General features: G+C 49.1%; 1 protein-coding gene across 1 annotated transcript in view; it reads right to left on the bottom strand.

Moving 5' to 3' along the window:
- trpc5a (transient receptor potential cation channel, subfamily C, member 5a) overlaps positions 1 to 24930 on the bottom strand; it is an 80235-nt gene that overhangs the window by 15446 nt on the left and 39859 nt on the right. Inside the window, exons 9-13 of the mRNA XM_086196822.1 lie at positions 11415 to 11552; positions 10526 to 10724; positions 9419 to 9558; positions 7717 to 7917; positions 6263 to 6384 (exon numbers count right to left, since the gene is read on the bottom strand). Coding sequence (XP_086052948.1) covers positions 6263 to 6384; positions 7717 to 7917; positions 9419 to 9558; positions 10526 to 10724; positions 11415 to 11552 — 800 coding nt within the window. The remainder of the gene's footprint in view (positions 1 to 6262; positions 6385 to 7716; positions 7918 to 9418; positions 9559 to 10525; positions 10725 to 11414; positions 11553 to 24930) is intronic.

Below are 24930 nucleotides of genomic sequence, written 5' to 3'. Positions count from 1 at the left end.
CATCCTACCAGCTAATATTACTCTACTATGAGCTAGCGTAACACCTGTACGAGCTAATATCACACCTCTAATAGATAACATTACACCTCTACTAGCTAACGTTACACCTGACTAGTTGATATTACATCCTACCAGCTAATATTACTCTACTATGAGCTAGCGTAACACCTGTACGAGCTAATATCACACCTCTAATAGATAACATTACACCTCTACTAGCTAACGTTACACCTGACTAGTTGATATTACATCCTACCAGCTAATATTACTCTACTATGAGCTAGCGTAACACCTGTACGAGCTAATATCACACCTCTAATAGATAACATTACACCTCTACTAGCTAACGTTACACCTGACTAGTTGATATTACATCCTACCAGCTAATATTACTCTACTATGAGCTAGCGTAACACCTGTACGAGCTAATATCACACCTCTGAAAGATAACATTACACCACACTCACTAATCTTATAGTACTACTAGCAAACATTACGATCCCACAAGCTACACCGCTACTAGCTAGTGTTACACCCCTACTGGTTAGCGTTACACCCTTACTAGTTTATATTGAAGTCCTTCTAGTAATACACCTTCAATACTAGCTTACAGAGGTAATGTGGCATCAAAGGAGGCTTCTTAGCCAACGCTACAGAACCTCAAGCAAACGTTAAAATCCTGATAGTTGAAGTCACACTCTTTCTAGCTCATGTTGCACCCCTATTAGCTAATGTCACACTCCGCCAAGCTAAAATCCGAACAGCTAACGTTACACTCCCTCCAGCCGAAGTCACCCCTACGGTACAACCCTGGACTGGTAGTTGTTCCTCCGTGGCATCGGAGTCAGAGTGTAACGAAAGCAAGTTTTCTTTCATCTGGCAGCAAGTCGCCATTTTGCAGTTGTATTTTATTTTAGAGTATTTGTGGTAAAAAAATTTAATTCAGCGGCTGACGCCTGCCTGCCGTCTATTTTTGACTTCCCCACGCCCCTCTCCGTCACATCCTCCCTCCACATCTTCGCCGCCCGGTGCGTCGTCTGTCTCTGTCACCATAGCGGCGGAGGTTACTGAATCTTTAATGAAGCAACAACTGCCGGGACCTGCCGCCACATCGGGAGCGTGACGGGAAGACGGAGGGGTTCTTGTCTTCGGGGTGTTTTATTTGTGCTTCATAAAATATTCAACAACATTTACTCTCTTGTAGTGTGTGTGTGTGTGTGTGTGTGTGTGTGTGTGTGTGGGAGTGTATATGAAGTGTGCATCATGTCATCAGTCAGGTGTGTGTGTGGGTGTGGTGGGAGTGTATATGAAGTGTGCATCATGACATCAGTCAGGTGTGTGTGTGGGTGTGTGCGCATTTAGACGGAGCAATGATGCGAGTGTGAGCGAGCGAGGGTGAGCGAACGAGGGCGAGCGACGGAGGTGAGCGAGTAAATGAGGAGGGGATGGGAATCGAATCAACGGTGAACGGAGCGACAGAGCGTGATATTGCGCCGGAGTTATGAAACAAGGGAAAAGGAGGGAGGTGACGATGGAGGAAGGAGGAGGGACGAGAAGGAGGAGACCTCCTAGATCTCTACGAGCCTCCTCTCATCCTCCTCTCCTCGCCGTCTTTGTGCTAAATACTTTCAAGAGGAGCAAACGAGTATATGGGCTCCTTTTCTCACCCCCTTGCTCCTCCCCATATTTTTCTCCTTCTCCGTTTCCTCTCCTCCACTTATTTCAACTCTTAATTCTTTCCTTGTCCCATCCTCCTTATCAACTCTTTTGCTAAATTTTTCTCATTTCCTGTCCTCTTCCCTTCCTCCCTCCCCTGTTCTTCTCATCTCATTTCCTCACCTCCCTCCTCTCATACTCCTTTTATTTCCTCTCCCTATCATCTCTTTTTTCGGTGTCTCCATTCTCTTCTCCCCTCTTTGTTGTGTCTTCCTTCATCTCCTCTGTCTGGCTTCCTTCACTGTCCTCATCCACTTCTCACCTCATCTCCTCTCCTTGCCTCACCCCCTCCTTCACCCCTCTCTTCCTCATTTTAATCTCATCTTCTCATCTCCTCTCCTTGCCTCACTTCTTTTCACTTGAGGTCTTTCCATCTGTTTTTCTTGCATTGTTTCCTTTCCTCTCCTTGTCCATCACTATCCCCTTGCTCTCCTTATCTCCTTTCCTCTCTTCTCGCCACCTCCCCTCTTCCTGTTTCCTCTCTTTATCGCCTCCCCTTGTTTCCTCTCCTCTCCCTATCTCTTCCTCTTCCTTCCCTCCATCTCCCTCTCCACTAAGCCGAGTCATAAAATGCTACAGCGATCATTTCTGTTACACTTCTGCAGTTGTGTGGGATGCAGGGAGAGAGGGAGGGAGAGAGAGGGAGGGAGAGAGAGGGAGGGAGAGAGAAGAAGTGAGAGGGAGAGAGAGAGGTAGGGAGAGAGAGAGAAGGAGAGAGAGAGAGAAGGAGAGGGAGGGAGAGAGAGAAAGAGAGAGAGGGAGGGAGAGAGCGGGAGGGAGAGAGAAGAAGTGAGAGGGAGAGAGAGAGGTAGGGAGAGAGAGAGAAGGAGAGGGAGGGAGAGAGAGAAAGAGAGAGAGGGAGGGAGAGAGAGGGAGGGAGAGAGAAGAAGTGAGAGAGAGAGGTAGGGAGAGAGAGAAGGAGAGAGAGAGAAGGAGAGGGAGGGAGAGAGAGAAAGAGAGAGAGGGAGGGAGAGAGAGAGAGAGAGAGAGAGAGAGTGTTTAGGCTTGGCAGCCCGACAGCGTGCAATTAAATCATTCCAGCCTATAGTGCTTATCATGCTCATGAATATGTAAGGTTTCCTGCGTGCGCGCGCGCGTGTGTGTGTGTGTGTGTACAGTTACATCACTGCAGGCTGCTGTTTACGACCATATCTGTGTTACATTTGATCCAGTTAGTTCTGCTTTCATGTCACAATTTTGTAAACATTCAAAGAACTTTGCGCGACCTTCATCATGTTGTCGTCATCTCCTCCTCCCCTCTACCTTCGGTTTGTTGTTGTATCTCTTCTTCTCTTGTTGAACTGCGTTCTGAAACCTGTAAGTGCGTTAGCATGGTGGCGCTTCTGGTCCATCGCTTCGGCACGAATACGGAAGTAAATCCTGCAAGTATTTTGGGCGTAAAGATGGCGGATGCTAACAACGAGCTAACAAAGCTGCAGTTGTGCGTCCGTGGCGAACTTCCTCCCCAGGCAAAAGTTAGCATTGCTCAGCTAGCCACCGCTGCATTCACGGATCACCTTGGTCCAGCGACACCATGCGTTTGCTGTGTGATGTCATAAAATAACAGTCCAGTTATGCTGCAGCCAGGAAAGCTCTAGTTCAGTCCTTGGCCACGTGTAACCTCAAATGAACTCATCAGGGTTACGTTGGTCTGACTGCTCCTGACGAGCAGCGCCTCCTCTAAATGAACCACAATGTTCCCTGACTTTTCAAATATAAGATATAGATATGTGTATACACACACACACACACACACACACACACACACACACACACACACACACACACACACACACACACATATATGATACATGATACACAAGTTACTGGATTCACAGCGTTTGTGTAGCGGTGAATAAAAGTGAGCTGAGACGAGCGCACACTTGCTGCGCGGTGTACAAACACATTCACGGTGATAAGTGTGTGAACAGACGAGGGAGGACAGACGCGGCGGGGTGACACCTGGAACAGGAAATGAACTTGTAAATGTTGGTAAGAGTGTGTGAATTACACACACACACAGACCCACACACACACACACACAGACACACACACACACACACAGAGGAAATAATCCCTGCATTGTAGATTAATGAATGTTGATGCAGCCTGCGTTGCCTGCGGCGCTGCGATCGCTCTGTTTGTATAATGCGTCATCGGAGGCGTCACCGTGGCTCCCAGCCTGCTACTGCAGCTCCTCCTGCTCCTTCAACTTCTTCAGCTCCTGCACCCATGAAGATCTGCAGGTGCGCGTGTGTGTGTGTGTGTGTGTGTGTGTGTGTGTGTGTGTGTGTGTGTGTGTGTGTCTTCCAGTGGTGCAGACACCCTCGGGCCTCTTCGTCATGCCAGCACGTCTCTGTCTGCTAATGCTGGGCTGGTCTGTGTCACATGTGCGGCTCTTTGACAGGGAACATGTCCGCCTCAGCAGACCTCCTCCTGTAGGAGCCCTCGCCATCGGTCGCCGTTTCCCTTCACAGTGTCCAACAACGTTTGAGTTCGGGGAGGCAGCAGGAGAGGAAGCGTCACCAGCTTCCAGAGCCAATGAATGCGCTACGTCGCTGTACGTCCTGCTTGGCCGTGGTTTGGAGGGACGACGCAGCAAATCAAGAATTCAAACTTTGCGCACATCAGTATCATGATGTCATTACTCCTCTTCTGATCTGTTGACCAGAACTAAACCAAAGTAAAACCCGAGCTGGAAGCAGCCGTCGTTCAGTGAAACGCCACTTAAACGCCGTCACGCCACGATTAAAGGGAAAAAAAAGTGTGGTAGTTTAGTGAGAAGCTCTCCTTGTGCAGGTGAGTGAAGCCTCAGGAGCACAAGCTGCTGGTCCTGAAGGCCAACGCCGTGGATCAGCGCCGTGGATCAGCGCCGTGGATCAACGCCGTGGATCAACGCCGTGGATCAGCGCCGTGGATCAACGCCGTGGATCAACGCCGTGGATCAGCGCCGTGGATCAACGCCGTGGATCAGCGCCGTGGATCAACCCCGTGGATCAACGCCGTGGATCAACGCCTGGACAGGTCATTACATTCATTCTGTGTGTGTGTGTGTGTTTCGGAGGTGCTGCATCAGCAATACATTACACACACATACACTTTCTCGCATGGTTGCACCACATCATGGTAAGAGCCAGGTTTTTGGCGTGGAGCAGCCAGCAACCCTCATCCAGGAGACCATGGACGTGTTTTCAGGTGAGAATGAGAAAAGCTGGCAGGGGTCACTGAGAAGTTTGAATCACGCCTCAAAAACACACACACACACACACACACACACACACGGGAGGAAGTCTGCTGAGGAAGGCAGAGCGGCAGCCAGGACCAGTCATTGGGATGAATATTGATGATTGATTGGAACGTTCGTTCTAGATAAGAACTCCACTGATTGACGACCGACTCCGTCACAGCGAAGCTGACAGAGACATTTCTGTTAGGGCTGGAGGGTCAGACGTTGCTGGATAACCCTTTCTTGGTAGCACAAATCAGTAAATCCACCTTCTTAATCCAACACTTCCTGTGAAAAGTGTACTTCATCTTCCAAGTACTCACTGACAGGAGCCTTGAGCTCTCAAAGATGCTTCTTCCCTCCTTCACCACTTCTTAGTGGCTCCAGAGTGCAGGGAGAGCCAGCCACGTATAATTAGCTTGAAGCTAATGGACGGCTAACAGCAGCTAAACAAACAAAGTCTGTTTCCAAACACTCCAGGTCAAGATTTTGCAAGTTATGGAAGGAGTTAGTACCTACAACTAGATGGGGATTATAGCGAACGATGTCTGTAAACGGACGTTTTTGGACAGTTTAGCCGTCGTTAGCCGTCAGTCTCCGTTAGCTTCAAGCTACACATATGTGTGGCTGGCTCTTCCTGTATTCTGGAGTCACTAAGAAGCCATTTAGGTGGGAAAAACATCTTTGTGAGAGCACCAGAGAGGTGAAATAGAAGGGAAGTATCGCTTGAGCCCAGTTCTTATGACAGGATAGTTGTCAGCTGAAGGGAAATGTCGCTCTGTCTTCAATTCTACAATCCTACAATCCTACAATTCTACAATCCTACAATCCTACAATTCTACAATCCTACAATTCTACAATTCCACAATCCTACAATCCTACAATTCTACAATCCTACAATCCTACAATTCTACAATCCTACAATTCTACAACTCTACAATTTCATTTAGCAGACGCTTTTGTCCAAAGCGACGTACAACACAAGCAAGAATTTAGACTTAATTAAGGAAAAGCCCATAGGAAGCGCCAAAGTGTTTCAGTTGTGATTTGGTCACAGGTACTGCCATCTAGTGGCAGAAGAAGTGTCGCCCTCCTCCCTTTTTTTTAATATATATAACAGACATACATGACGCAACCCAGTTAGTGCTACATAGTCACTAAGTGCTGGGTCTGGGACCCTCTGACTGATTCTACCCCAAAGAGGAGCAGAGTCAGGTTCAGTGCCTCGGTGCTCTCTGAACAATTGAGTCTTCAATTGTCTTCACCGATTGTTGAGCGATGTCTGCGCGTTTGGCCCTCAGCGTCGGAGGAGGTACTCACGTGGAGAAGGCGTTGTTCTGCCGTTCACAGCGGATACCCTTGCAGTTGTTGGGTTCCTCCGAGGCCGTGGTCTCATAGTAGAAGTACAGCTGGTTCAGACCGTTAGCAAACGCCAACAAGACCTGCACACAAGAAGAACCATAACAGTCCCCGAAACCATCAGAAATGATTCCAGGGAAACGCATGGGAGCCTCTTATATCCTGAGAACCAGGAACCGAGTCAGGTTTGAGGGCTGAGTCACTGCTTTCCTATTTCCAGGCTCACCATTGTTCCTTTTTCAGATCAGCCTCCTAAGACATTCTGATCCAACATCATATCACGGCGCCTCTGTAGCTGCAGGGCGTCCTCAAACACAGCCTTCACCTCCACCAGGACACCGCATCAACACGCGTGGTGTTACGTAAAGCTGCTACAGCGCGGAGCGATTCTGCGCCTCAGGCTCGCTGGGATTGATTTTGGGACTTGGGGGAGCTGAGCAATTCACATGCGGCTTGTGTTGTAGGTTAGGAGTTCCCCCGAGAAGGCATTAATGAGCAGTGAGTGTAATGAAATCGGCCTGTAATGTCCTTCTGTGAGTGATCAAGGGTACGGCGAGCGCTCGCATCATCAACAGGAAATATGCAGGGTGGAGGGAGCGAGAGGGGATCAAGGAAGTAGGTCCGGCAAGTCCTTCAGGACACGCCCACCCCAGCTGATCTGAACCAACATCCCAGGCTGCTGAGTCCATGATCTGAACCAAACACCTCACAAACACTCACTGGGACTTGCGGATTTAAAGATTTGTAAGGTCAAAGGTCACCGTGCCCTCACATTCATCCCAACGCTATCCCAAATTTGTTGAGGATTTCCCGAGGGAACTTCTCCAAATAAGGTCTTTCAGATAAAACAACCACAGATTACAGGTTGAAACGACGACATTCTCACCCAGCAAGTGACAAAACCTACAGAAGTATACGGAGAGGCCAACGGCAGCGGCGTTCCGCAAATCTTTCTGCAGCCAAACTAACGTTGGAGCGGCGAGGAATCCTGACTGAGACCTGACTTCCTGGGGCAAATCTCGCTCAACACACGCAGCGGAACAAACCTGTTCCACACCAGGTCCGAGTCTGCCCGCCTCTCAGGTTCAGGACCCGTCCACCTGCGAACAAACGTCACGTGACCTGATTTTAATTTTGCAGCAGCACAGGAAACCGGGTGTGAGCAAACGCTCCCGGGGGAGGGGGCTGTCTAGTCAAGGAGGGAGGAGCCAATCAGGAGGTGCGTGTCGCCAGCACCACAAGTCCTTGTTCCTGTTTTTTTCCAAATCATTTGTTTTCTATGAGGCATTCTGCATGAATAAAAAGACAAAAACAGGAGTGACACATCTCTGATTCATCCCTCAGCTCTGGCCGGCGTGGCGCGGCGCGGCGAGGTGAGGCGTGGCGAGGTGTAGATAGCCATAAATCCTGATTACCAGACAGTAAATGAAGAGGAACTTGAGGATGTCCAGCAGCATCCGTCCCAGCGAGATCTGCAGTGGCCCCAGGTGTGAGTTGGCGGTGAAGAGCGAGATGAGTCTGAGCGAGCTGAAGATGTTGGCGATGGCAAAGAGCGCCTCGGCTATCAGAGTCGGGTGCCACATCTCCCACTCCTCCCGGGGACGAGAGGAGTTATACTGGAGGAGGGAGAGAGGGAGAGGAAGGGAAGACAAACAGAAACAGAGGGATTTCATGACCTGTGACACGTCAAGTCGCTCCAGTCTCTGAGTTACACGCGTGTTGTTTGTTGAGTCTGAGTCGCTCAGTCGCTTTGAGGCCAACACCCGTCGGTGCTGCTTATCACCCACAAATCTGGACTTCCTCCATCCCACCGTCTTCCTCATGCTCGGCTACCCCTCCCTTCTAAACTCAGCCATATTAGACTTTCACAGGACTTCTGTCTTGTTAACTCTGCCTCTATTAGCTTTCACCACACACACACACACACACACACACACACACACGCGCGCGCGCGCGCACCACACCATTTGCGCAATGGAGCAAAATTTAGCGAGACTGTCTGCTCTCCAGAGAATTTAAAAAATTCAAAAGAGGAAAAGAAACACTGTTCTTTTCACCGACAACTGCCCGTGTGTGTGTGTGTGTGTGTGTGTGTATTTGTCTGAATGTGCATTTGTGTGTAGTCTTCTAGATGTTTATTTTGTAGTAGCGTCATACGTGTGTGTGTGCAGCTATATGCATGTGTGTGGGAGGGCCAACCACCACCATCAGTGACTCACAGCTGCTGCAGATGGCCTGGCCGTCTGGTGTGTGTGTGTGTGTGCGTGTGTGCGTGTGTGTGTGTGTGTGCGTGTGTGTGTGTGTGTGTCTTTGCTACCAATAAATGCATAAATCTTGAAGGTGTGCAGTTTGTGCAGCCAAACAAAAGTGGTACTTAACACACATGATTGAAGTTTTAAATGAAAACAATAACAAAACATGTGAGGATGATGTCATGTGCAGCGTAGCATCATGGGAGTTGCAGTGTTCATTGTTAAAAAACATGGAAGTCGACGGATCTGACATTATGTGTTGAAGGCGCGTTCGTTCATGCTCTATTATTTATGATGCTTCATTTATTCTCAGTCAATATCTGCAAATTCCATGCAGCACTGAATTTACATTCGTATGTTTGTGAGAGGGAAAGACGTCGAGATTCAAGTCATGAATTCATGAGAAAACAATATTTCAGTGGATTAAAGTTGTAAATGTACAACAACAAATACCAATGTAGTCCTGGTATTACAGCTTTTAAATTTGTGGGGGAAGAAAATCCTTAATTTATGAGATTAAACTGACGAATTAATGAGAAACATATAATCATGAGAAAACTCTCTGAGACGATGAAGTCATGTCGTTGGGAGACAAAGCTCAGACACTCAGTGGGACTGCGGTCTGTCAGAGTTCAGGTGGCACATTTAAGAGGTGTAAGAACCTGTTGTGGGTGAAATAAGTGGTAAACAACACGGACCAAACCAAGCTGGCGTTGATTATGAAGCAGCACCTCGGTAAGAAACAAACTGGCATTTGTAGAAGAAAAAATCGGATGTTTTCTGAGCCTGAATACACGTGTGAGGAACTCGTGACAACAGGAAACTGGGAGGGGTTAAACGGGTGGACGTGTTGACCAGCAGGTACCTTCACGTAGGCCACGATCTTCAGGGAAATGGTGGCCAGGTAGAGGGAGTTCATGGCGAAGTCCATCAGGTTCCACCAGTCGTGGATGTACTCGGTGAACCCTCCGTCCCACATCTCCTTAATCTCTGCCCAGATGAAGCCTGAAACACACACACACACACACACACACACACACACACACACACACACACACACACACACACACACACAGAGTTATGTCCACGCAAACAGACCCAGTCACACGTGTGTGAGCACGCTGATGTCATACATCAGTGGTTTGTGTTTGCGTGGCTCCAAAGCTCGTTGGATATTTGGCAGCCGAGCGCCGACGTACGTGACTTCGGACGACCAGCTTCAATAATTCATGAGTTCATCGGCGTGAGCCGCGTATATCAGGACGTCCAGAGGAGGACCAGACTGTGAAAACACCTGGCTGAGACGCAGGAGTCGTAGAGGTCAAAGGTCAAATTACAGTGTCAGTAACAGCCCAGGGAGGAGGGACAGGATGGTGATCGCTGTCAGCTCTGAGGGAGAATATGGAGATGCAATCACTCGTCTTCACACCCGCCCCCGCAAAACCACCACCTCCACACTGCAAGCACTCAACCACACACACCCACATGCGGCTACGCTCCGTCTTACAAACCCGCGTGCACGCGCGCACACACATACACACACACACACACGCACGCACGCACACACTCGGAGGCGTCTGCAATCAAACAATGGAACTGAAGGTGCTCAACTGTCTGGAGGAGACGGTTCTAATGGGTTCTTCCTGGTGTTCTATAAAGGAGTCTCTTATCAGATCAACTCTCATTATTTGTTTGTGAATCTTCACTTCTTTTCAGTCTGAATCAGGGACACGAACATCCACGCTGATCGGGGAGGGAAATTACACTTTTCTCTACTTTTCTAGCTCCGTAACCTCTGGTGTCAGTCGACGCTCTAACACGGCGTGCTCAGGAGGGCGGGTCAAACTGTAGCGCGATGAAGACCAGCGATCAGCTGTCACTGGACACCGCAGGGCCAACTGGATGGTGGTACAGCGAACATGTCAATAGGTTACACCCCCAGAGAGTAGCAGGGATTATGGGAGGGCCGTACCCAGCACCCAGGGCAGAATCATCCACTCCACGATGGTGGGCGGGGGTCCCTGCATGTGCAGGTTGGTGCGGGCGATGTGCTGCGAGGCCAGCAGCAGCAGGAAGAGGAAGGTCAGGTAGGACGCTGTGTGACAGATGAACTTGATGAAGGGCTTCTTGATGAAGCGTCCAAGCGCGCTTTTCGGCGCCAACAGGTAGATCTGCACAGAGAAGAGAACCGGAGCGAGGATGAGTAACGCCTTGTCCTTTCCTATCGCATGTAACGATACCATGTTGATAGTCGAACGTCTTTACGAGCAGAAAGAACGTCAGCTACATTCTCCAAGGTCAAGACATCAAGTTGTGTCGTGGGACGTTATGTGGCGCGTTTTCAGGGAACATTTGGAGAACCTGCAGGATGTTCCCTCTAGATCTCCTGTAGAAAGGTCCTGATATTTCCCTCAAGTTGCGTAAACACAGGGTGAGGCAAGGAAGTGAGGAACACTGTCTGTCGGTCACCTACAGGTTCCTGTAGGGTTCTGAGATAGTTGTGGGAACACAGACCAAGAGGGAAGGTTCTTTCAACATCACCCGGAATGTTTCCTGAATGTTCCGCAAATATACCCTGTCAGAACATTTGGAGAACATTTAGGCAGCCTGGAACTCTTTTCGGGAAACAGAACACCAAACGTTCCCGGAACATTAGGGATCCATCTAATCTCCTCCTACTTTTCCTTTCTCCCTTAAACTTTTGCCACCACTCTCCCATCTTCTAGTCTGCTGACACTTCCCTGTCCTGATCGTCCCTAAAATCCCTTTTTCCCCTACGTCTTTATTCTGTCCTCACATTCCCCCTCGTGTCTCCACCTCTACAGCACATCCCTCCATCCATTCCCTCCTTCCTGCCGTACCAGTGAAAAGACAGGAAACAGGAGTCCGATGATGAAGCAGGTGACCAGTTTGACCACCCAGTGTCGTCTCCTCCAGCCCGGGAAACCGTCGTACCACAGCGTGGCCAAAAGCTGCTGGCAGTTTGGCTGGGCCACGAACTGGAGGGAGGGGCAGAGAGAGAGGGGGAGAGGGAAAGAGAAAGAGAGGGGGGAGAGAGAGGGGGGAGAGGGAGAGAGAGAGAGTCGTGTTTTTACATTTCCCTTTTAACAGGAAAGACAACAATCATCTGAAGAGCCCCTCCTGTATCTTTTAGTCGTGAGCTTTCTTCTTCTTTTTAACGGCCCCTCAGCTCCGTGTGCCTGATATGAAGTTACCGCATCTGGAATCAAGGCCGTAAACACTCTCGTTCATCAGAACCAAACGTCCCGTAAATGAACAACTGTGCCAAGGCTGTACCTCCTGTTCCTAATCTGTTCCTTTGATAATTAGAAATTCCGCATTGCGCTGGTGTGCGTCTGTGACGTCTCAGTTTGAGCCTCGGTTCATCCCTGACAAATCTGCAGGAATTCCAGGCTGAGGTTGTTTGCACCGTTCACAGCCACTTTGACAGCTCAGCACCAAAACCTTTTCAGTTCATCCAGGAGGTTCTTGGCGAAGCTGATGAAACCCTCGAGGTGGAGCCTGAGAAAGGGACGGACGGATGACATGAAAACCCAAGACACTATGTGGTTCAAGGTGGCTACCAATCAGCATGCCATTATACTTGAAATAAGGAGCATACTACAGCAACAGTTCAGGACCAGATATTCTCTGGGAGTACCGGCCTATGAACCTCACCCCTCACCCTCAATCGTCCACATCTGGACCACCTGTGGACCACCTGTGGACCAGGAACGCCCTTATTTGTGCAAAGTGGAAGTGGGCCGTGTGGGTTGACACTGGACCGTACCAATGAGGCTTTGTGGAGCGGCGACATGCACCCATCAGTTTGTCCCTTGCTCCACCCCTTTCTCAATAATGAAATACTTCCGAAGCGCCTTGAGGGGAAACTTCCTCAAATTTAAACCACTGGGACGCCAGAGTGACCTGATTTTTTTCTGGTGGTCAAAGGTCAAGGTCACAGTCACCTTCTAGGATCAGGATATCTGAGGAGTACCTGAAGGGGGTTCGTCAGATTGAGCCCAAACATTTCAGATTTTAGGCACACAAAGTAGGACTACGGTATTTTGAGCCCCATTTTTCTGTTTCATCAGTTGAGTTCAGTCTGCTTCCCTCGTCACTGGCGCCTCATTATACGTTCGGCTTTTTCACTGATGAGTAAAAATAGAGAAGTGAATTGAAGTAAAACAGACGAGTTGACAGGAGCTTCTTCTTTCTCTGAAAACACCACCACCACACTGCAAACAGTGTAGGTTGCACCTGTTTGGGTGTGGGTTTCTGTCCGTAGAAAAAGCCTCGATGAAGGATCATCCCAAACAGGGTGACGCGGTTCAGCTTGTTATGACAAATCAAAGGTCACTTCCTGCTCTAATACTCAGATCGCTTCATCTACATCTCATTAAAGCTCATGATTTAATACTGAGGGCGCGACACCAAAGGTCCCCGTCAGCCCTTCAGCTACCCTCTGAGTCGCCCGCAACAGCCCAGTCTTTTCTTTCCTCTCTGTTTCTTCCTGCCATTGTAACACTCCACACCCCCAACCTCAGCCCCTCCCATTCGCCTTCTGCTCCCTCCAAGACCCACAAAGCATTTAATTTCTGTCTTGTTTTTTTTTCTTTTACTTTCTTTCTTCTTGCTTCCTGTCTATGTGTGAAAGATTAGCCAGGTAAAAAAAAAAGAGGTGGCAGGACTGTAAATAAGCCTCCAGAGAGGTTTGTGAGACGGTAGGTTCTCTATCATGGAGTGCTGCCTGTCGAAAACCTGCCTTTTCCTTTTCAAAGAGAATGCCTATTAAATGAACGAGGTAAATAAACATCCACCTTCACACAAGGACGCGCAAACTATCATTTATCTGAGAGCTTGAAGAGGCAGGCGGCCAAAAACACTCAGGTCAGCAACTGAAACTGTCAATCAAGCTCCTTTTTGACAGCTGAACATTTGGTGTTAGATTTTTCTTACAAGCGTGGGCTCGTTTCCTCAATAATTTGACCCTGGCGCATTTTAATTGCAGTCCATCACTGATTGAGACGTTGGACTCCAATTTCCACCTACACGCCACCTTACCTCTGCAGAATCAAGCATGCGCTGAGTACAAACACCACAACTGTACACTTTCAAGTGCCGTTTGCACTCCTGGAGGCTGGATGTGTTGGGCCACCCCCCTTCCCCAGTGTCTTGTGGTCTATGCTGGTGCAGACACCTCACCAGGTGGTGAAGCAGCCTGCCAGGAGGCTCTGCGCCGGCTGACAGACGCCACTGAGGATGCAGCGCCTGAGGCCGTAACAACAGCGATGCCCTTGGCTAGTCTATGTCAGCTCCTTGTGGCTGTTTCCTCCCAGATGTCGCAACCGTTTCCACCACTGTGCCAGTCCCCTTGCTGTAATCCACAACAGGAGTGCTGGCAAAGCTGCTCCAGCCCTGTAGGCTGTCCCATCACGTCGCAAATCAACCGCACAACTGCTGAGTCATCCACAAACGGCCTTTCGTTTTGGGTGGAGAGGGACTACATAAAGGAGCCTAGGATTGAGCCTTGAGGCACTCCTGTGCTGAATGGTGAAGAGGTACAGCTCCCCTCATTTGCCACCTGCTGGCAGCCTGACTGAGAGTCGACACTATCACCACAAGTCCTCCAACATACAACATACAGCTTTATGAGTTGTTTGCTCCAACCCACTGACGAGACACATTTTTCCTGAGTTTTGGGCATAAAAGCTTGGTGATGTTTTGAAGAACATGGGAGGCGAACACTCACCACGAGTCAAGTCCAGCCAAATCTCCTGTCAAAATAGCAGCAACCCTCGAAACAGCCTTCAGCAGTCACCTCATCTGGCCACGGCTTCCTCCACCTCTGGATATGGATTTTACTCAACTTTGATTGACATGATGTGACTTCCTACTTTCCTTTTACATCTCTCTCTCTCTAATTTGACCTTTTCTTTGATGTTTGCTACCTGGCAGTGATATTTGGGGATGTCATTTGTGCGCTGTGCATGGTTGTGTGAGTTTTTCTACAATGAGAGGATTTAATTACATGATACAAGCAGAGAAAAAGGAAAACAGAGAAGGGGGAGGGGTCACCTCGTCTCCATTCTCCACACCTTTGTGCGTTCTTGTGTTGTTTTTATTTCTTTCCAGATGTCCGTCCCACTCTGGTTTATGTGATATCCCAGGAAGGCCTTCAGGGAACTTCTCCAAGTTTGGTTCCATTTGTTTGTTTGTTTTCCAGCTCTTTTCAAAGCGCTGTGTAAAGTTAAAATCATATCATCAGATTTCAGTTTCACCTCTCTACGGTCTCTCGGTTCTTTCTCTCCGTCCACCATCCTGCCAGTAATCTCCTCTATCATCCTGCCTCTCCCCTGTTGTCCTCATCCAATTTTTCTCTCGTCCCTTTCATCTATTTTCTCTTGTTATTCCATTTCTCATCTCTCCTAAATCTTTATCCCCCATCAACCCTTCACTCCTTATTTTTGTCCCTGTCTCTCCTTTTTTTTGCCTCCTCTCCCTTCTTATCCTTAAATCTTCCCTATCAACTCCTCTGTCCTCTGCTTTCCCATCCCTCCTCTTTCTCTACATCCCTCACTCAGCTCCGGTTTGGTTTCCTGTTGCCATGGCAGCAGTATTCTAATGAGGGCGTTGATCTCATGGCTCAGCTAAACTACAGCAGTCTGCTCTTTTCTCTCCACCACTGCTTCAGCCTCAAATTAACTCACGTTCAGTCGGCAAAAGCAGTGGATGGTGGAGGAACAAGCAATGCCAGAGCTTGAGGGAACGAAATAAAAACCTGGATGAACTCAGACAACATACAGTGGCTGTGTAAACCCCCATGAGAGGCGGAAACAGGTGCACCAGGAGGTGTGAGTCATTATGTATCCAGGTCCTGACATGCGGGGACGGACGCACGTGGGCGAGATGATGGGTGATGGACGCCTGTCACAGCCTTTTACCTGTTATCTTATAGACATGCAGAGTCCACAAACTTCTGGTCCTGAAGCTGTTCTTCCCGGGGTAGCGATCCAGACTTTGGCAACACCGTGTGTGACGGTTATGTTGTGGTTAACCCAAGGGAACAGAAAAGGCTTCAGATACAGACACGACAGGAGCCGGTGCAACCCACCACTGGACTCGAACTTACAACTATCGACACGGGAGGTGGACACGCCAGCGCGGCTAGAAGCCACGACCACTGTTACACTCCGGTATTTATTCAAAACAACTTAAGAATGAAACCAAAACCTTGTGTTCTCTGTGTGAGCTGTGAACCGGCTCCATCGATGAAGCAAAGGGATGTGGTGACGCCAAGAGCCGCACCAAACAGTTGTGTTGACTGATGCACGCGCCTCGTGTCAAATATGCTGAAAATGCCCATCGACGTCGCACCAAAGGCAAACTAAAAGCTGCTCTGGAACCATTAAGCGTTAGAGAAATCACCCCCCCCCCCCCACACACACACACACACACAGTCAAAGGCTACCACTGCTCTTTAGTTTGCTCTACTGTTTGACGTCACAGTCGTGGCTACTTGTTATTTTGATGAATCAACTGAATCCGTTTGTGAGCAGTAAAGATACGTAACGTTTTGGGCTAAATTTGTGACTGGACCTGGACCAGACCACTGACACCCACTGGATCTGAACCAGACCACTGACACCCACTGGATCTGAACCAGGAGAGCCCTCAGAGCCGTTCCTCCAACACCAACCTCAGTCTCCTCTGTGCGCAGGAGTTAAGGGACGTTGTTGCAGATATTCAACGAGACCTAAACACTCTGACTTTATCATTTTGTGGATATGGAGATGCAGGATCCTTGCGGCTCAGTATTCTGGCATCCTGCATCCACCGTGGACCATCTGTTGCTGCGGGAGAAGCTGAGTGAAGCGGCTCAGAGTCACTGTGCTCTTCACAAGCTCATGGCGCTCCTGAGATTAAATTGCAATCTGCCACTGAGGCTACTTTGCTTTAATTCAATTGCCGAGCTCTCTGCCCTGACCCCTAAACTAAGAAATATGCTAACCGCGGCTCTGCCATGTAGCGCTGGCTAATTCAATTTCTCAGTGGCCTGATGCAATCTGCCCCTGCCACTTAACAAAGCAAGATGCTAAACCAAAGCTATGCTAACACTCATTCACTCTCTGCGCACATGCTTGTGAGTTAAATGCAAATATGAGAAGTGCCTGTGAGCTCATATTCGATCTGCGTCTCGTGCGCCGTCCTCTCGTCGGTCCCCTTATCTGCTGCTCGTCAAAGTAGTCCCTTCTCTTTCTCTCGCCGCTTTCAATCCAGGAATAAATCATGCTGCCAAGATGTGTTGATTTAGAGGAATGTGTTGCAAAACCGTTTACAAAAAAAAAAAACCACGATGCACAGAAGGAGCAAACAAACAAATCAAATGGGACATAAATGGTCACATTGTCAGAACAATGACAACAATCCTTTAGCAGGATAAGGCGTACAAATACTTCCAGTCTGGACATCCGAAGTCTTTTAGTCACTTCCTGTTGTACCTCGTAGTATCACCGCGATGCGTCTCAGGTGTGTCTTCTGGGTACATTTGTTGAGGACACGATATTTTGTTTCTTTCTTAACAAAGCCGGCTTGGACTCACTCACTCTTTGACTGACACAGGCTAGAAATGCCAATGTGTGCAAGTGACCTTTGACCTCCAAAATCTTTCACCTGGCATTCCAGTAGACAACTGTTACAAATGAAAGAGGTTTCCTCGAGAGGTTCCTGAGATCTCACGTAAACGAGAATGAGCAAAGGTGTAAAACGTTCACTGTAGCATTAAAGGCACTATGTGTAAGATTGCCAACCACACCCCTGCTCCACACATCCAACCATTAGGGGGCGGTACTTTAGGATTTGGCCGGTCCTTGTGTGAACTCTCTGAAAAAATGTTTTAACATTCATCAAACAAACCTAAAACGAGATCATACAAACCAGATGACAACCTGGAGAGTTTGTTAACAGACCTTTTTACACAGTTTAGCTGTTGCTAGCCGTCAGTCTCCATTAGCTTCAAGCTAACATATGTGGCTGGGTCTTCCTGCAATCTGGAGTCACTGAGAAGTGATGAGTTTGAGCTGAGGACTCCTGTGAGTGAGAACTTGAAAGGCAAAATTCACTTGACAGGGCAGGATTTGTGACTCCTACAACAAATGTTATACTTCCACCAGCCAGCAGGGGGCGTCACTGTGAGGCGCTCATCAGGTCAAGATGCCTCCCAAGAGATTAATTCCCGATTTACAACCCAAGATACTGACACTTCCTGGTTACACCTTCGGTGCCCAGGTGTGTCGAGGGTTTGACCAATCAAGTTAAAGATGAGATTCTAGATTTGACTGTGTCTACTTGTGTTATTATTACTTTTTTTTTGAAAGGGTCAACACTGTATGGAAGTGTGTGTGTGTGTGTGTGTGTGTGTGTGTGTGTGTGTGTGTGTGTGTGTGTGTGTGTGTGTGTGAATAACCCCATAAGAGTAGGCAAGTGTTTATAGATTAATTAAATAATTCACTTAGAAGTGTTTAAAACTTGAATGAAGCTCAATCTATTATTCATCTCTGGATTATTGAACCACGTGAACACAAACAGAGTTTCACAACTGAGTAGACACACGCGCGCACAAACACACGCGCACAAACACACGCGCGCACAAACACACGCGCGCACAAACACACGCGCGCACAAACACACGCGCGCACAAACACGCGCGCACATGCACTCCATTTATTATTGAGACAGCTGTTAATGTATAATTTAGTGGGACTGCAGGTATCAAAGGCCTAAAGACAAAAAAAGACATTTAAATGATTAACTCACACACACACACACACACACACACACACACACACACATTTCTGTGGTTTTATCGTGGGTTAAATGGAGGTTAAATGCTGAAATTGAGAGAGGACTTTTATCTTTCAACTGCAGGTTGACGGAGGAGATGAGACGGAGCCGAAGGACACGAGAAGGAGGAAAAATAAACGGAGCGGCGGCGAGTCGGTTCACTTGATCAGAGAAGCTGGACGACTACAAAGATGGAGGAAATGAAAAGTCAAGAAAGACAAATGAGGCCAAAGTCCTGGAATATCATCACCTTCTCCCGGTTCAACAGCAGATGAACAAGATTTCGGGAGGGGGGGGGGGGGGGGGGGGGTCGGACGAGTTCTGGCAGTTCTTCGGTTCCAGCTGCTGACGGTCACCTTTATTCATGAGGTGTTTCAACTTCCTGTTTTGTAAAAAAACAAAACAAAAAAACACCTCAAGTGGGCGTAAACTTTTGTGTTGATGTGATGCAGTTTTTGCACGATTCTGTAAAAACATAGTTGATGAAAAGCTAGTCGTAGTAATACTTGTAGTATTACTGTGTCTTGAGAAGAATACAGTCCTCAAATGAGAGGAAACGGGAGAGAAGAGAAAAAGCAGAGCTGTGACTCACTGGTTCCTCCGACAACTCTATTTTCGAGCTGCGTTCCCGGCGTTCCACCTCTCCACCTCGCTCTGCGGCCGTTCCTTCTCTTGATGTTCCACTCGTTCCTCCACCTGCCAGACTGTCTATCACTCCGTCCCACTTTCATCCTCACCCCCTGATCTCCCCGCCGTCGACGCCACGTGAGCCATCAGACCAGACCTTGTAAACGCTTCAGGTGTTTCGGCTCGGTTTCCTTCAACGTGACTCTCGCTGTCCCACGTCGGCTGAACAAACTTTTATCCGCTTTCACATTGTTCCGGATAAAAGTGTTGCGCCGCTTCCTGTTTCCGACATGAACACACGCTAACGAGTATTAATGAGTGTTCGCTAATCACACGTCCAGCGAACCAACTGACACAAACAGAGACGATGAGACAGGAGGAACCGTCTCAAAGGACCTCGCCATGTCCTGCCTTTGGCTTGTTGGTTTCTGCTCTGATCATCAGGACTTCTGTGTATGGAGCCACGTCCTGAACCACATCAAACGGGTTCCTCTTCTGAAACAGGTTTGAGGACGTTACCAGAAGAGGTAAAGGAGACACGGCCAACCAGCTGATTTCAGCTATCAAACAGATGCTCACAGGAATCTGCATTATTAAAAATCTATATTTTCCAAAAAAAGGGACTCGATTCTGGATTCTAAAAGGCCTCAAGCCAGAGGGGTGAGAGAACTGAGCCGATCATCAGGCTTCTAAAGTTTCTAAAGACGGGAACACGAGGATCAGGAACAGCACCAGAACCAGGACGTGAGGGGGAGGAAGTGAGGGACCATTTAGACGCGCCGGAATCCTCGTGGAACCTTGAGGTGAGCGAGCGATCATGAAGGAACCTGAACTTCATCTGTATCTGAAGCGACCGCCGACGTTCCCAGCGAGGCTGTTGCTCCATCGGGCCTCGTGGACGGCGCCGGCCTTCCTCCGACCACGTCGGCTGCTCTCTGCGTCCTTCACGGAGCGCTGGTCTAATATCTCAGGTGGACGCCGCCGGCAGTCCCGGGACGCTCGGCACTGAGGGACTTGTTCGGTGAGTCACTCTTTCTTAGATGGAACTCAGCATCTCTTCCTCACTCTCCCTCATTCTTGTTTCTCTGCAGCGTCAAAAGAGGGAAGCGAATAATTCTGGGAAAACCTCCAAGCCCCCCCCCCCCCCCCCCCCCATTAGCACGCAAACACACTCCACACTCCAGCAACACTTAACACTGCCAGCCGATGCAGAGAAAAACTGATTTATGGCCTCTTATTCAGCAACAATGTGCTGCCTCTCTGCAGCCGCCGCTCTCATCCCCCCTTCCCTCCCCCCTTCCCTCCCCCCTTCTCTCCCTCCTTCCCTCCCCCCTTCTCTCCCCCCTTCCCTCCCCCCTTCCCTCCCTCCTTCTCTCCCTCCTTCCTCTCCTCCCTGCGTCTTGCGCTCGTTCTCCTGTTCTTGTGTGGAAGGGTTGTTGATGTGGCATTTTCACCGTCACACAGGATAAAAAACAAGCTCTGTGTGTCGTTGAGCAGCGCCGGCGGGAGAGACTGTTGTTCCTCCTCGTGCAACACGAGACCAGAAACACGCCAGCACAGAGAAAAACTGGCCCCTGATCAGGTCAGGATCAAGTCTGGATTAGACCAGGATCAGCCGGGTGAGGATCAGGCTGGATTTAGCCAGGATCAGGTAATTATCGAGCCAAGATCCCGTTATGATCAGACCTGGACCAGGATGGTTTCAGACCAGGACCAGATTAGTATCAGACCAGGATCAGGATGGTATCAGACCAGGACCAGGATGGTTTCAGACCAGGACCAGGATGGTTTCAGACCAGGACCAGGTTAGTATCAGACCAGGATAGGGATGTATCAGACCAGTATCAGGTTAGTATCAGACCAGGACCAGGATGGTATCAGACCAGGATCAGGTCAGTATCAGACCAGAACCAGATTAGTATCAGACCAGGATCTGGTTAGTATCAGACCAAGATCTGGTCAGTATCAGACCAGGACCAGATTAGTATCAGACCAGGATCAGGTTAGTGTCAGACCAGGACCGCGTTAGCATCAGACCAGGACCGGGTTAGTATCACACCAGGACTGGGTTAGTATCAGAGCAGGACTGGGTTAGTATCAGACCAGGACCGGGTTAGTATCAGAGCAGGACCAGGTTTGTATCAGACCAGGATCAGGTTAAGATTTAGCAAAAATGGCCAGGATCCAGCCGGGATCAGGTCAGGATCAGGCTAGAACTGACAAGAATCAGATGAGGTTTGAGCAACGATCACAAGAGGATCCTGCTAGGATCAAGGAAGGATCTGGTTAGAATCAGAGCAGGACCAGGTTGGTAATATGCATGGATCAGTCCAGGATAAGGCTGGTGTTAGACCTGGATCAGATCAGGATCAGGTTTGAGCTGGGCCAGCTGATCCTGATCTGATCCACACCTGGTGTGGATCAGATCAGGATCAGGTGAAGTTAAAGCAGGTCAGCAGAGGTGTGTGTGTGTGTGTGTGTGTGTGTTTGTGCACGTGTGTCTGTCTGTGGGTGTGTGTGTGTTTGTGCACGTGTGTCTGTCTGTGGGTGTGTGTGTGTTTGTGCACGTGTGTCTGTCTGTGGGTGTGTGTGTGTCTGTCTGTGTGTTTGTGCTGAAGTGTGTCACTAATAAACACCACTGATCCGTGCGGACTGAGCGGCAGACTTCATTATGGGAGGTGTTTGACGAGGGCGGCAGCTCGTTAAAGTCCCAGTCTGTCTGATCTGAGCGTGAATAACAGAGCAGAGGGATTCTTGCTTTATTTAGAGAGGCTGACTTACCCAGAATGCAACATCGAGAGTCCGTGAAGGGTAACCGCCACTTCCTGTCCTCTCTCTGCTGAGCTGACTGGACACTTCATTACTTTCTGTGTGTCAAACAGCCAATCAGAGGGTTTATTTTGGGTTTAGAAGCCCCTCGGCATCATGGGTAAGCCGTGGCATGTGTGTGTGTGATTCGTCCATTAAGTGGAACCGCTGAGCTGAAACCCAAAGTTACTTTGTCCTTACATAACCCCCCCCCTTACTGTTCAATTTATTAGCAGAACGCTAGAATCAATAACCATGACGACAGAGGAAGAGGGGGAGAGGTGGTGCTAGGGTGGAGGAGACAGGTGAGGGGACGGAGGTATAAGAGGAGCGAGAAGGAGAGGGAGAGTAGAGGTGATAGAGAGCAAGGAGACGAGACAAGAGGAGACAAGGGAGGGGAAGCAGGAGGATTAGGAGGACACAAGCAAAGAAAGGAGGAGGAGAAGTGATGGAGGAATTAAAGGATGGAGAGCAAGTCGAATCAGGCTTCCCCAGAGAGAGAGAGAGAGAGAGAGAGAGAGAGAGAGAAGGTTAAAGATTCACGAAGGAGGGGAGAAAGGGAGAGAGGGAGGATGGGAGAAGAGTGCTTGGACTGCTGAGTCGGTCTGTCACATCGGCGTGTATCGATCCCACGGAGACGGCGATGCAGATGTAATTTACATTAATCATGTTAGAGACTGCTGACACACACACACACACACACACACACACACACACACACACACACACACACACACACACACAGATGCAACTGTCCCTCCTGACCCACAGAGACCACCTGACAGCTAGTTAGCTTAGCGCAATGAACTGCAGTGGGTGGGGAGTGTTAGCCTAGCCAGGTGAAAAGTCAGCCAATAAATCAGGTTCAGGATGTTGGTTTGTCTAGAACAGTTCTCATGAGTGTGGAGAACAGGAAGTTCTACTGCTGCAGGCACGGTGCTAAGCTAACTAGCAGTGCTCGTCCCTTCTTTCCTGTCTTCCTTTTTTATTTTTTTAGATGCTTCATTTGAGGGAATTCTGCTGCCATACCATGAAGTCCACCTTCTTTCTCTGCATCTTCAAGTGAACAAATTATTAGAATACAGTTTTACGAATAATTTTTCGAACCTTTCTACGCCTGGACGATGGCGAAAAGTGCAGGCATTGTGTTTTTGTGTTGCTTGTCCGATTTTGGGCCGTCTTGGGGGAATATCTTCAAACCTCCACTGGGACTCAAGGATGAACTGAAACGATTTTGGTGGTCAAAGGTCGCTGTGACCTCGGGTGACCACAACATTCCCGTTGATGTTTTATTCTCAAGAAGGAAGTCCTTCAAACTGGCCACAAACGTCCACTGGGACTCAAAGATGAAGACATCGTTCCATCTAAACTGAAAACACAGGTGTGAGCTCAGGGTCGTGGAGGGCCGCAGGTAGGCGGCGCGGCCCGGCGGAGGAAAGCAGGGGTTTTATGATGCGCGCTTCATTTACTGGGGGAAACAATACGTCAACAACAAAGGACGAGCCGGTCTCGACCTGCCGGCACACTAACAACCACAGCCTTACATCACTGGCTCTAAAAGCTCGATGTCGGTGAAACACGGTGGCAGCACTTAGTGCGCGACACCTCGACCTCCATCGTGCAGAGCTGAAACTCCACAGACGGCACATAGAGGAGCGCAGCGGGGATCTAAAAGGAGGTTACTGAGAGCGAGGAACAGAAAGAGGGAGAAACAAAAGAGACGCAGCGAGGATGAAAACAAGGAAAAGAGCGAGTGAGGAGATAAGGAAAGAGAAGATAAGAGAGAGGACGCCAGGAATGATGTAATATTCAGGAATGGACGGGGTGACAGCCAAGGTAAAGGATGGGACGGAAAAAGGGGAGGAGTGTGAAATGAAAGAGGTGGCAGTCAGGGGGGGGGGAGTTACGTAAGTGTACCGACAGGCAACCGTCTCCTGAGACACACGCACAAACACACACATTTAAGGGTAGAACCTCATAAACAAAAAGACATCTGTTTGTTGGCCAACATCTGCTGTTGCCATGGCGTCTGAGGGCCGGTGTTCCTGTCAGCGTCCTCTCCAACCACACGTCTCCTTCCTGTCCTCTGGGTGTCACAGCCAAGCTTCCAGCGTCATGCGGCACTATTCTAGGAATGTTTAGCTCATCAGCAGAGGTGAATGTGGAAGAATGTTTGACAGGGGAGGACGGATGAAGGCTTCATCCTCCAGTCCCAGTGGACACCTGAGCCAAATCTGAAATCATCTCCAAGGCGTTCCAGAGATATCAGGCTTATGTGAGGTGACAGTGACTGGTTTGACCTTTGCCCCCAAAAATGTCTCAGTTCATCAACGAGTCCCATTGGACATTTCTGGGAAATTACAAAAGATTCCCTCAAGTCATTCCAGACATTATCTATGTGAAGTGACCTTCGACCTCCATGACATCTTCAGGTCTTCCTCGAATCCCAGTGGACTCGCCAGCCAAATCTGAAGCAATTTGAAAATGTGCTACGAAGATGGAACCTCGCGACATCCAGACGGAAAATACGACTTCCAGTCTACGACGTGTGAAGACGTATCGCATGGAGAGGGAATGGACATCAACTCTGTTTCACATAAACCTCGCGTCTGCATTCAGGCTAGGACAAATTATGAGGCCTCATAAACACTTTCTGTCCATCCATCCATCCATCCACCCACCCATCCATCCACCCATCTATCCATCCATCCATCCACACACCCATCCATCCACCCATCTATCCATCCATCCATCCACCCACCCATCCATCCACCCATCTATCCATCCATCCATCCACCCACCCATCCATCCACCCATCTATCCATCCATCCATCCACCCACCCATCCATCCATCCATCCATCCATCCACCCACCCATCCACCCATCTATCCATCCATCCATCCATCCATCCACCCATCTATCCATCCATCCATCCACCCACCCATCCACCCACCCATCCATCCACCCATCCATCCATCCACCCACCCATCCATCCACCCATCTATCCATCCAACCATCCACCCATCTATCCATCCATCCATCCACCCATCTATCATCCATCCATCCATCCACCCACCCACCCATCCACCCACCCATCCA

The sequence above is a fragment of the Aulostomus chinensis genome, chromosome 24 (genome assembly GCF_037954235.1).
Source record: "Aulostomus chinensis isolate RoL2024-O1b breed Wild chromosome 24, RoL_Achi_v1.0, whole genome shotgun sequence".
Lineage (NCBI taxonomy): Eukaryota > Metazoa > Chordata > Actinopteri > Syngnathiformes > Aulostomidae > Aulostomus > Aulostomus chinensis.
Note: the sequence above shows the minus strand (reverse complement) of the source record. Positions and strands in the feature narration are given on the sequence as shown.